The sequence below is a fragment of the Anguilla anguilla genome, chromosome 5 (genome assembly GCF_013347855.1).
Source record: "Anguilla anguilla isolate fAngAng1 chromosome 5, fAngAng1.pri, whole genome shotgun sequence".
Lineage (NCBI taxonomy): Eukaryota > Metazoa > Chordata > Actinopteri > Anguilliformes > Anguillidae > Anguilla > Anguilla anguilla.
Genome location: NC_049205.1, coordinates 5,839,899 through 5,853,522, shown reverse-complemented (window position 1 = coordinate 5,853,522; position 13,624 = coordinate 5,839,899). Strand labels below are relative to the sequence as shown.

Here is a 13,624-nt window from a genome sequence, read left to right as displayed (position 1 = left end):
TATATTTTATGATCAAGTCGTCTCAATAACACATTGACGATTACCTACTCTTTTCAGACCAGATAAACGAATTTAAAAGTTAGCAAGAAAAATCACAAACAATATAAATTGCACTGCGCTGAACACGAGTGGCCAACGTGATTAATTTTTTAAAAGTTGATTGTGGAAATTCATGCGTAATTCATGCTCCATCACAATTTTTTTTTTTTTTACCTTTCGTCGTGTCAATCACGCAGGAGGTTGCTGCTATTTTAATTGGTGTAGATATTCCGACAAAATACGATGCATGCGTACTGGTGGTCCTGGAAAATATTCTCGTTAAGCATACCACGGCTGCAATCCCATGTTCCGTAGTACCATTTAGAGAGTTGGTTACGCACCCCGTTCCAGACACATACAGCCTTCTAGTCGTACCCCGTCGCTTCAGTGAGAACAAACGGAGTTGCTCCTTTCGAAATGTAACTTTTCAATCCGCACAAACACGAGAACCCCCCCGTATTGCGGGTTAAGCAGAGTTATGCCATGTTAGTGAAGATGCCTGTAGTAACGGTAAATCCTCTCGCTTCCATCGGCATTACTTTTATCTTTGCAACCAAGGGGAAACCGCGACAGTTGAGACATGGAACTCATTTGACGATGTCATATAATCAGTTCTGCACTTCTGGCCTTAAAAACCCCTTTAAAAAATCCATGACGCTCCTCTACACCGTAAAAGACGCTCTAAGTTCTATTTTTCTTCAGAAGGGTTTGCCTCGCATGACAACCGTCCGCTTTCCCCGCCTTGCCTCTCTTGTCTGTGAAATGGGCATAAAACCGACTAGCTGCGCCTGCGCTCCCACGCTTCCGCAGAACCCATTCACAATTTGAGTGCGTTTCAGTGAATGAAAGAAGCCGTGAGGCAGTGCCCCTCTGGTTCCGGATTAGTTCGTAAATATACAAAAGGTTTCAATTATGAACGAACTGACGTTGTCCAAATGTATTATTATTATTATTATTATTCATATCTTGTTCGTGTACCGTATAAAGAGCACGCAGAAATGTCGAAGCATTTTCCTGGACGCCCCCAGAGGCAACAGTGACTTGTAATGTGATGCAGGGGACCCGGTGCACAGACCCCCAAAACCAGGCCATCCAGACTCCCCCCGGGGGATTTTCAGCAAGGCTGCTTTGACAGTGCTGTGTTATTGACAGCCGTGCGGGGAGCTGTCCGAGGTGCTGAGCCAACCGCCCTGTCCGCTTGACTTGTGCGCGCGGGCTTGGCTCTCTCTTTACCTCGATGTCGGTTAATAGTTCTAGGCGATGAAAATGGGACTCATTCTGATCTGCTGTGACGCACTAAAACTCTTTAGCGACTAAATGTCGCCAGGCTGCATGTCCATTCCATTTCAATGCGAGTATGCAATGACAAGCCAATTTATTTATTTGCTTATGTGTTTGTTTAAGATGTACCTTTTTGGCAACAATGACAAGACATCTACTTATTTCGTGTTGACACACTCCAGTGTAGTTTTGGCCTTGTGTTTTGGGTCACTGTCCCGCTGCAAGCTGGATGTTTGTCCCAGTTTTAGGTCTTTAGTGCACTGAAGCAGGCTTTCTTTTGGGATTTGCCCTTACTCTGTTCCGTCTGTTTTGCCCCCAGTGCTAATAAACTTTCGTTTTATTAAGTCCTGCTGCTGAAAAGCATTCCTATTGCGCAATGCTTCCTCGCACTTGCTGGCCAATTCGAAGCATCTTACCTTGTGTTTTTAGAATAAGCAATAAAGAGCTCATCCTGGAAAACATCAATAAATAAATACATTTGGCACCAAAAACCACATATGGTCCTCCTTAATCCCCTTTTAAAGCATTTCCCTCCCAAATTGGGACACAATTAATTTAACCTTGAATTTTGTGGAGGCCTGAGTGCAGAGAACACAGGTCAAGGTCATCTGCATGTCGGTGACCTCATCGTTCACACGTGTGAGGTCAGGTTAAGGGCGTGGTCCTCATTTAAATATAACTGAATAATACAATAGCTTATTATCTCTTCTCTTGCACGGTTAGAAAATTTCCAAAGAGTGTCAGCGGACTGTGATAGACATCGCTTATGCAACTAATGGAAAGTTTGCTCAAAGGAAAATTTTTAAAAACTTTTTAACTGATACAGTAAAGATGGGGAAGTCATTGTTTTCTTCTGTTCTTCTTCTTTTAATGCAGTTGGGAAGAGAGAGAGAGAGTTCCCTCTGCTAACTAGTGCTTATGTTCAATCAGTGTAGTTTCATTCACTACTCAGTAGGTTATTCCCTGAGAGAACAAGACAATTTAAAAAGGAAAAGAAATTTTAAAGACATTGTCTCAACAAAATTAAGCTTTGGAAAAAATATCGCACTGCTAATGAAAAAAACGAATATATAGTCGTGGAGTATAATTATTTCCCCTGCCTAGGGACAGTAATAAAGTTCATGATAAAAGTTCTACTTGGAACAAGGAGCAATGATACGTAGTTTTTGGGTTTTTTATTTTAAATTCTGAACTAGGGTCACTCCAATGCAGTTAGATTTCACAATGACAAAGCACTTATTTCATCCAAGGTTCTGCGGGGTGTCAAATCTTCATGCTTGAAAGCATAAGTGTTAAAAGACTGCCAAAGAGTCTAATGAACACCCTAACAACCAGTCATCATTAAATATAGTGTTTGAAGCTCTTCCCAGCCATATTTTACCTCAGCACTTAAACATATTTTCAAGAATCAAGGCACAAATAACCTTCGCCCTCATGTTGTTTTCATATTTTGCATGTACTCCCATGTCCACAGGGTCAAAAATGACTCATCCTTGTTGGACCCTCGCTTGATCCTGTTCATTGAATTTTAAAACTTAAATATTTTTTTGTTTTTAATGTAGAAAGAACCTAAATAACGAATTAAATGGTGAATAACTGTTTTCTTTTCTCTGATTTCTTTTTTTTTTTTTACTACAAAACCCATCCTAATTGATTTTTTTTATTGAATTCTTAATTGTCATTATATTACTTACATTTAGCAGATTCTCTTATCCAAAGTGACTTATACAACTTTAGCATTTCTTCCTTGTTTTACACAGTATTCATTTATATAGCTGGATATACACTGAAGCAATTCAGGTTAAGTACCACGCTCAAGGGTACAATGGCAGTGTCCTACCAGATAGCTAGTACCTGGGAATCAAACATGCAATTTCTTTGTTACAAGCCAGGTTCCCTTTCCATTGCACTACACAGCTGCATCATAAAGCTTATATGTTATTATTACAGAGCAAACCTGGCTTCATGTCTTTGTGCATTGTAGAATCATTTAACATTTATTTAACCTTTTATACAAAAATGTGTCTAATATGCAACGCTGTGATACTAGGTAAGAGACAACGCATCAATAACCTTTAGTTACCCATTTCCACTGCTTGGAATCAATAAATCTGGTTAATTTCAATCAACCAAAAATATACAGCCTCGCAGTGTAATATACAATAACTCAAGTGGGGTACTTAATTAGCATCTGCCGTACCATTCCCAGTGCGATAAGTGCTTGATACAGTTTGGATAATTGCTCTGAGGAATATGTAAATATTTCCCTGGAGACTGTTGGAAACAGGTGTTCATGATTGCATGGCTCGTCACAGCTGGAAGTGGGAAAATGGCCATGATTTGTGTACTGTCGCCCTCTTGTGGTAAAATCTAAATAATGTAGCCTAAGTACGTATCGCTCTCCAGCTGCCGCGCCTCTTATAGCCTATATGCAGAGAAACAACAAAAAATTAAATAAAATACCGAAAGTGCCATTCGTCTATACTGTGCACAGTCCAGCCTACAAGGACATATAATTGTATTTGTCGTGCTTAAAATAATTGACGAGCATAATTATATAATCCATTTTCCACACTGTCACTCACTCCGTCTGGATACTTCACTATACCACATTATACGTTAAAGCTGCAGGGATATTTTAAATTCTGACATAGGAAGCTACATTTAACAACAAAAACATTTTAAAAAAGAATAAAAATGCGTTCTATTCACTCTGCATTCACTTCTACATTGCTCTTTTCTCTCGTCTTTTTCTTTACTGTCATTAATCAGATGCCGTCATCCAGAGCCGCTTAAAATGCACGGTGACGCAGCGTGGCGCAGCCTGTCGGTGAGATTCTATATACTTACTGCACCTACGAATTGTTTTGCTGTCCAGAGATGGCGAGTCTCATGGATCAGAAAGTAAAAAATCATGCCATGTGTTTCTTCCACCCATAATCTGAGCCAGTCGATTTCGCTAATTAGTGCTACAGTAATTAGCAAACTCAGGTGATTCGGGACAAAACGCTGTGGAAAGACTTTCACTTTCTGATCCCGTATTTTCCACCTCTGGCAACAACATAAAAGGCCACCCGAATGATCACTCCCAGTCAGGAAATGGCACCGCGCATGTGCTCAATTCATGGACGCTCGTTTCCAGGTAAGTGAACAAAAATATAGCCTGCAACCAGATTGCGGTTTTATGGGTCCCCAGTATTGCTATGCTATTGTCACTCCCAGCTGTTCGTGAGCAATTTTCAGCCCCGTGAGCAGGAAAAAGAAAAAAAGTGTTACACTATTACCGGAAAATGGCACAATTCAAACGCTGTGGCGAAATTACAAAATCTGAAGTGGACTTTTTTGAGCATGGGGCTTCAATCTTAAAGCGACAGTGTAAACTACACGTTACGACTTTATTGATGTTAAATTAGCGATGCTACATTAATAACGATTTAACCTATTAATGAACTTACGATGCAGCATGGCGTAAACTGCTCAAAGTATTTGATCAAAACTTTATTCCACGGGGTGCACATACTCTACCATCTATGTCTGTTCAGCCTCTCTGTAGGGCTATCCGTATTCGGGAAACGGGCGGTGGTAGTCTATATCTTAGCAAGTTCGGACTTGCTCGCTACGCTAATTTCACTTAATTTATCTTCCGAAAATCATTGCTGAATTCAGGGAATAAAATATATGTATACAATGCATTATCTTTGCATACGACATTCGGTTTCGGATAAACAACAATTTCACATGTTGAAATATCATATTTGTTCCATAATCAGCGAACATAAAAACTGAAAGTACAGAAGTCAAATAATGAACACATCTGCCAATCGTTCCGGTAGTGCTGGCAATTTTATAGGTTTCAGGGCTGAAATTTCCCGTAATTTCAAACCGTAATAATAATTTATATGAGGCCATAGCAGGAGTTCCAGCCAATTAGAGTCGAGTATTACACCACGCTCTGAATGTCTAATTGAACAGCGAAAATTTGTGGAATCATCCTGTTTGGAACGTTAGTTTCAGTTGGAGGCATTGTGATGTCATAAATACTGCTGTTGCGTCAAAGCATAGTATAAGAACTGTCTCCCAGTTGCTGCCTGATACAATTGGACCATGATGAGCTACAGCCAGAAAGCATGTTTCTGGAGGTGAAGTTGCTCATAGCCTTGAAAGAGGCGGCGTGAGGTAGCGCGGACAGAACTGGAGCTAGCCCTGCCGCAGGAGCAGTGCAGGCCATAGGAAATGCAGAGGAAACGCGACAGTGACTCGTCCCGTCACCTGGAGCCCGTGCGCAAACTCAGCCAGCAGCTGGCGAAGGTGGAGGCCACACCCACGCCTCCACAGCAACATGTGGAAAAGAGAAATGACAAAATACAGCTGCAGGCCGAGGTGGCACAACTCTGCGAACAGCTTGAAGAGGCCAGGAGGAAGATCAAGGCACAGGGGCAGGTGGCCACAGCCGTGCAGAAGCGCTTCAAGGACTGCCTCGGGCAAATACAGGCCGGGACGTTGGACAAGGCACAGATGACAGAGGATCAGAACAAGAAGCTGGCTGCCAGAAACGCAGAGCTCCTGGAACTCCTGCAGGTGGAGCGGACAGGGCGGGAGAGCACCCTGTGCTGCCTGCAGAGGGCGCTGGCGGAGACGCAGCGGGACCTGGGCACGTGCGAGGGGGCGCTCGAGGCCCGCGTCCGCGAGTGCGACGTGACGGACCAGGAGAAGCGGCGCGAGCAGGAGCGGGCCGCCTGGCTGGAAGGGAGGCTGAGGGAGAGCGAGGACGAGAACGCACAGCTCCGGGAGAGCTTCCACAGCCTGAGGGTCAGCCTGCACTACAAGGACGGCGAGGCCGCGACCTCCCCGCAGCGGTCGCAGGAGGCCGAGTCGCAGACCCCGAACATCGAGGAGACCGAGGTCGTCCTGAAGCTGGTGGAGTCCGCGCGGCAGCTGCAGGCTGACAACGCGCGACTGGAGGAGGCCTTAAAGCGGCAGACCGACACCGTGGCGGAGCTGCTGGAGGCGCAGGAGGCCCAGTTGAAGAGGGCGGTTTTGGAGCAGCAGCTCGTCCAGGAGGCGCAGCTGGAGAGGGCGGAGGCGGAGGCAGAAGTGCTCCGCGGACACCTGCAGGAGGCACAGACCAGGGCGGAGGACAGGGAGCGGGAGTCGGCGGACTTGCAGAAGTGCTTCGGCGACGCGTTCGGCAAAATACGCGCCGAGGCGGCGAAGATAGCCGCCTCCAACCAGCAGCTTCAGGAGCTCCTGGAGATCGAGAAGGCCGAAAGGAAGCGGGAGATGTCCGCAAGAGAGCAGGAGATATCCGAACGGGAGCAGGAGATTGCCGAAAGGGAGCAGGAGAGGTCCAAAATAGAGAGCTACGTACTGCAGCTGCAGCAGGAGCTGGCTGAGGCTAAGCGGGAAGCGCTGCTCTACGCGGCGCCATCGCCGGGAGGGAGCCCTGAGGACTACAGCAAGCTGGAGGAGGAGAAACTGGACCTGCACAGGTACATCGGACGCCTCGAAGGGACGCTGAAGGAGAGCGAGGTCAAGTGCGTCCAGTCGGAGCAGCTGATCAGCAAGCTGGTCGGCTCCCTGAGGGAGAAGGACCACGAGGTCGCCGCCTCCTCCCAGAAGCTGCAGGAGGTGTTTGCTGCGTCCGCGAGCATGGACCGGACCATCCAGCTCCTCCGGGATTCTGTCCTGCGGCTGGAGACGGATACCCACAGGCAGGAAGAGGCCGCCAAAGAGCAGGCCGGCCGGATCGCGGAGCTGGGGACGGAGGTCGACGACGCGATGATAGCTAGGAGAGATTTGGAGGAGCGGCTCAGCCAGGAAATGCAGAAGCAGAGCTCATTCTCCGTAAACGCCCAAGTAGAGTTGAATGAAGCTGAGGCAGCTCTGCAGGCCGAGCGGAAGAAGTCCAGTGAAGCCCAAGAGCTCCAAAAGGATCTGCAGGAACAACTGGAGCAGGGGCAAAGCGAGCGACTGATGCTCCAGCAACAGCTGGAAGACTCACAAAAAAGGACTAAGCTAAAAGACCAGGCACTGAAGGACATGCAAGATTTCATATGTGATACAACTAGGAGGCTCAGTCAGGTAAATGAACAGCTGGTGGAAGAGAAAAGCACAGATGTAGTAGGCCTAGAAAATGTGGAGGACATTGATACAGGTCAGGACAGCATCCTGAGGCAGCTGCAGAACATATTGGCCAAAATGCAGACTAAGCTGTCCTCGTGTGAGCAATCGCTCGAAGAAAAAACTCTCTGCTGCAAAGACCTTGCTTTGAAAAATCAATGCATGCTGGAGGACGTGGACAGGCTCCAACGAATGCTACAGCAGAGCGAGGACAAGTTAATCCAAGCAGAGAGCAGGAACGTTCATCTGCAGCGTTCCATGGACAGTGACAAGGAGGTCATCGCCTTTCTTCAGAAATCACAGGAGGTTGTGTCAGTTTCCACGGACACAGCTGAGACCATGGAGTCCCTGGGCCAGCTGAAAAGTGAGAACATGATATTGGAGGAGACGTTGAGGCAGCAGGCCAGCAGGATTGTAGAGCTGGAGAGGGAGGTTGATGAGGCTGCAGAGGTTAAGAAATATTTGGAGGAACGTCTCGATCAGGAGATAGAGAGGCAAAACTCGCTCATCGTAAACACTCAAGTGGAAGTGAGTGACGCTGAGGTGGCTCAGCCGGACCAGGGGCAGAAGTCCAACAAAGCCCAAAAGCAGCAAGTGGATCTGCAGGCACAGCTGGACAGTGCGAAGACCGACCGGCTAACGCTCCGGAAGCACTTGCGCGAGGCCCAGAAGATTTCCGAGCTGAGAGATCTGGCCGTGATGGACATGCAGAGGTGCATGAACGACACGCTCACAGGGATGCGGGCGTACAGCCAAGAGAGGATAGAGCTGGCGGAGAGGAGGAGCACGGTGTTCGCCTCCGAAATCGCAGAGCTCCAAGAACAACTGGAGCGTGTGGAAACGGACAGAGATGGCATACAGAAGGAACTGGCTGAGGCGCGACGGAAACTATCATTGCACGAGGAATCGCTCGAAGAGAAAACGTCCGGACGCAGAGATATTGAGGAGAGACCAGTTACTCAGGGTGACGTGACCGCGCTGAAGGACGTACTGCAGCGGACCGACGACAAGAACGTCAAATTAGGGCGCGACAACTTTAACCTGAAGTGTGCCCTGAAAGACAAGGAGCTCAAGGTTTTAGCCCTTTCCCAGAAGCTGCGGGAGTCGGCGTCAGCCGCAGACTCAGACAGAGCCGCGCAGGTGGAGTCTCTGCGGTTGCTGGAGAGCGAGAACTTAAGGTTGGAGGAGGCGTTGAAACAGCAGACCGGCAGAATCGCAGAGCTGGAGAAGGAGGTTGCAGAGGCCGCCGGAGTTAAGAGAGATCTGGAGGAACAGCTCAGTCGGGACGTGGAGAGGCGAGGCTCACTCTCCATAGACACTCGAGTAGCAGCGAGCGGTGGGACTGTGGTGGCCTTGCAGAACGAGCAGGGGAGGTTCGGTGCAGCTGAAAAGCCGCAAGAAGAGGAGCAGGTGAAAATACTCCAGCAGCAGCTGAATGAAGCAGAGGAAATGACAGAGCTTGAGGACCCAGGTGAGAGTGATGTGTAATGATTTGCATAAATGAAGCGTTTGCTGGAATGCAAGCATACAGTGAGGGGATACAGTTGGCGGAGAGGAGAAGTACTGAGTTTGCCTCTGAAATTGCAGAGCTACAAGAGCAACTAGAGCCTGTGATAACAGACAGAGATGGCACCCCGAGCCAGACACAGAAGGAACTGGCTGACGTGCGGCAGAAGCTGTCGTCGTGCGAGGAAGCGCTTGAAGACAAAACTCTCCGATGCAGAGATCTTGAGGAGGAGAAACTGCTTATGAGGGAAGACCTGGGCACACTCAAGGAAGTGCTAGAGCAGACCGACGACAAGTACGTCCAGTTAGAGCGCTACAGCTTTAATCTGAAGTGCGCCCTGGAAAACAAGGAACGTGAGGCCATTGCCATTGCAGAGTTGCGGGGGAATAAGGATGCGGACAGCGAAAGTCTGCTTAGAGACCTACGGAAGGAGGTGGCGGAGATGCAAGATAAGCTCTCGTCTTGCGAAGAATCTCTTGAAGTCAAAATCCGCAGCTGCAGAGAACTCGAGGACGAGAATTTGTACGTAAAGGAGGACCTGAACATCCTCAGAGGTATTCTACAGGAGGCAGAGGAAAGGTACATGCAGTCAGAGCACTACAACTTTAGTTTGAAGTGTGCTTTGGAGGACAAGGAACGCGAGGTCATGGCTCTCACACCGAAGTTCCAGGAGGTCGCGTCAGCTTCTACTGACCTGGACGAGACCGTCACTCCAGTGGATGGGTCTTTGCAGAGGTGGGGAAGTGACGAAACAGAGAGAGACAGTCCCCTGAGACCGCCAAGCAAACTGGCTGACGCGCAAACGAAACTCTCGCTGTGCGAGGAAATGCTCGAAGAGGCAGCTCGTCGCTGCAGGGACCTCGAGGAGGAGAAGCTGGGCTTGGAGAAGGACACGGACGCCCTCAGGAGAATGCTGCAGGAGAGCGAGGAGAAGCAGTTCCGTCTGGAGCGCCGCACCTTTGACCTGGAGTGCGCCCTGGACGCCAAGGGTGGTGCGGTAGTCTCACAGGGGCTGGGGGAGTTCCTGGATGATGAGAGAGCCCCAGTGAGGGGCGGAGGTCTTGAGGAGCGATCGCTGACCGAGGCATTGCAGGAGAGGGCGAAAGGCAAGGCCGTGCCACTCTACCGACAGCTGGAGGCGGTAGAGGAATCGGAAGAGGTGGAACAGCAGGTCAGGAGGGGCGCGGAGTATCCCTTCAGTAGCACTCCAGCTGATTCACCCCCGGACTACAGCAAGAGGACTTCGCCTCTGGAAGAGGCGGGAAACCGGCCTGCCAGCGTGGACACCGACCTTCAGCGGATCTTGGAGCCTGAGACTCCCGAGAGGGAGAGAGATGTTTCCCAGCCGCCCCGGGAGCTGGCCGGAGCGCTGGAGCTCCTGGAAATGAAGGTCCAGACGTGCCGGAATCTGGAGGAGCAGCTGGACATGCTCCGGAAGATGCTGGAAGCCAGCGAGCGTCAGAACGTCCGCCTGGAGATCTGCGTGCAGAACCTGAGGGGCGCCCTGGACAGCGGGGAGTGCAAGGTCATCGCCACCGCCCTCAAGCTGCACCAGGCCCTCATGTCCTTATCCGCCGCCGAGAAGACCATCGTTCAGCTGGAGGACTCCGCGCGCAGGCTGGAGGAGTCCGCGCGCGGGCTGGAGGCTGAAAATGGCGAGCTGAAGGCCAAGGCCAGGCGTCAGGCCGACGCGGTTGGGGGGACCGAAATGGAGCCGAGCCAGCTGGAGGACTGGGTGAGGCGTGAGGTGCGGAAACAGACGTCGATGGCCCGTAAGGAGGTCCTTCGCGCGCGGCTGGAGAAGGAGAAGGCCCTGGCCCAGATGAAGGCCGAGATGGAGCAGATGTCACTGCGGCTACAGGAGGAGGTGGGGAGGAGCAGTTGCCTGGAGGAGGAGGAGGATGAAGTCTTCACCACCCTCACGGAGCAGCTCTCCTCCCTGAGTGACAGCTTCGAGCCCATGAGCAGCAGGAGCCGGGTGGAGCGGGAGGTGGCAAGCCGGCGATTTTAACAAGAGGGAGCCCGGAGGCGCTGCAGAGAACACGCCTGTCTCCACTGGGCTCCTGCAGTCCGGCAGTCAGGAAGTCAAAGCATTTAGCAGAGGGGGAACATGCAGGATATGCCAAAAATAAAGCCTCTAACTCCAGTGGGTATGTTGTGTCTGTCAATACCATAGTGTGCAATGCCAGAGAAATGTATTAGAAGCATTAGATGACAAGAGAATTGCAGGGTTCTAAGTAACATTTTCTCTTGAAAATGAGTTATATGCAAATAAATGCTGTATTTATTGCATTATTCTTTACATGAGTGTGGCATTACAAATGTAAAATAGCTTAAAATCTGGGTGCAATTCCTGTTTTTAGGAAGTTCTAAGATAAAAACCCATGAACTGACAAGAATTGTAGAAATGGCTGAAGGAACCCTACAATTCTCAGGTCTCAATTTGTGGAACATAATTTAATCTTCGTTTAAGTGTCTAACACTTGAATAATATGCTGGGTTTACTAAAATTTCAGGGAGTGGACACAAAACATGTCTTGCTATATGGCTGAATTAGAGCCTTTCTTTTCTTTATTGAGAAGCAACCTAAAATGTAATTGTTGTTTCATGCATACTTATTGGGTTTGTAGTATAGGTTGCTGTGCAAGTCATAATAATAATTTTCCCCTATGAGTATACTACACATACAATATGCAATGTGAATAACCTGGTTACATTGGGTTGTTATGCTATATGATTATAAATGTAGCATCAGCCATATTTAGGAGTCAGTGTTGTTGGATATTGTTGATGCATATATTGAACACACTTACAAGCTTGCTCATATAGTTACATTGTTTTGCAAAAAAAAAGGTCCAGCTGTTAACATGAAGGACTTTGTTTATGTGTCAGTAATCCCTCCAACCCTCCACCCTGTTGGATTCTCACCAACGTGAGAAAACACAACCTTTTGCCTTTAAAATCTCAGCAGTGGTGTTAGCAGCGTGTGTGTGTGTGCGTGTGTGCGTGTGTGTGTGTGCGGTGTGCGTGTGTGCGTGTGTGTGTGTGCGGGGTGGGGGGTGGGGGGTGGGGGGGGTGGGGTGGTGGGTGACTGTTGATGGCTCTTTTCCTCGTGGCTCATGAATTGTTGTGATAGGACAGGGGGTCAGGTCAAAGCTGGACCTTCAGGGGACAGTGAGATGGGCCGGGAGGGGGGGGGGGGGGGAGTCCTGAGCTTCCAAATCCTGAGGTTCTGCCTCCCTCATAACTTCTCAGCAGGGAGGGCGAAGGGGAGAGGGGGAGGGGGACCTCGCAAATGTGCAACTGGTATAACAGCGTCATCAATCACACATTTTCTCTGATGGAGGTCACTGTCACTAGTTCATCTGAAAAAAAAAAAACTATTCATTGAGTATACTGTGAAAATTATGCTGTGGTTCTGTTGTTCTTGTTGCTTTGGCAACATTTCATGGTTTTTATTTTAACACAGCTGTGTAATTTAATTTTCAAACTGAAGTGAGTGCAGGTAAGCCTATTGCTAACCCTTTGAAGAGCAGGTTTTTTCAATGTTTTTTTCACAATTCTCAAGTCAGTGTTCTAGAACTCCGTTACTTCTAGTTGCCAGTAGCGATTGTTGCATCAGCATTAGAATGTTCAGTCGAGAATATTCTAATCACATGTTTGTGATGTCACGCCTTGAAGAGTCAGGGTAGCTGAGCTGTCCTCCAGCACAACTGTGAACTACACCCTGCATTCACTAACAAATGACCCCCCCACTCTGACACTAAAGAGCTCGTCCACCTCGGCATCAAAGAGTACGGTAACGGCGGGGGGGGGGGGGGGGGGGGGGGGGGGGGTTTCTAACCCGGGTTGGGGGTGGCAAGGTGGTCTTCCCCTTGGTCAAAAAGAAAAAAAAATTGATTGGACCGAGATCTTGGAAAAATTGTGATACTTTATCTGCACTTCAATGAATCTTGACACATTAGTTTCTGGAAATTTCAAGCTGAAATTTCCATCTGGGACTCCATTACAAAGGGCTGATATTCAATTGGTCTTGTCTGCCATAGCCTTGTTGCTGAAGAGGAATTGTAATCAGTCTTGTTTCTGTAATAGAAGGTCTTTTAAAACAGATTCCCCAATGAGGTTTGTCTCAGTGATACCACTTCTTCATCCTCTCAAAGCAACAAATAATGGCATCGATTATAAATGTGACCAAAAATACGAGTGAATATACTGAAGAGTAAACTGTATAGAGTAAAATAAAGAGTAAACTATCCTTACAAAAACATTTAAATTGTTTCTTATATTAAGTAAACTGCCCAAATGTGCACATTAGATTTTTTTCCAGGATTTCGTTAGCTGAATTACCCTATCTTGCCAAAAGAGGGCAGTATTCGTCAGCATTCGAGTTCCGCTGGCGGACGGTAACATTTGCACGAAGGGGAAAAAAAAGGCCGAAACGAACGGGATAGATTTGCATGCACGGCTGGAGTGTCCACACTTTCTGCCAGAAAATAACTTTGTGGCTACAAGCAAACCCACCGAGCAAACAGATTCCTGAACAAATTGGAAAAGTGGCTTTCAAACTTGGTTTTGGGTACTGCTGGCAAAAGGCCACACCTTCTCAAAAAATGCATGTGTGTACTGACTGGCACTTCCCAGAGATGCTTAAATTGTGTTTGTCTCATCACTCCACAC

General features: G+C 48.2%; 1 protein-coding gene across 1 annotated transcript; it reads left to right on the top strand.

Annotated features, from left to right (window-relative positions):
* The first annotated feature begins 5,553 nt into the window (after positions 1-5,553).
* On the top strand, positions 5,554-8,945 carry LOC118227481 (cingulin-like protein 1). Its single transcript, XM_035417984.1, has one exon. The coding sequence runs from the start codon at positions 5,554-5,556 to the stop codon at positions 8,926-8,928; it is 3,375 nt and encodes a 1,124-aa protein (XP_035273875.1). The 3' UTR covers positions 8,929-8,945.
* The last annotated feature ends 4,679 nt before the right edge of the window (positions 8,946-13,624 follow it).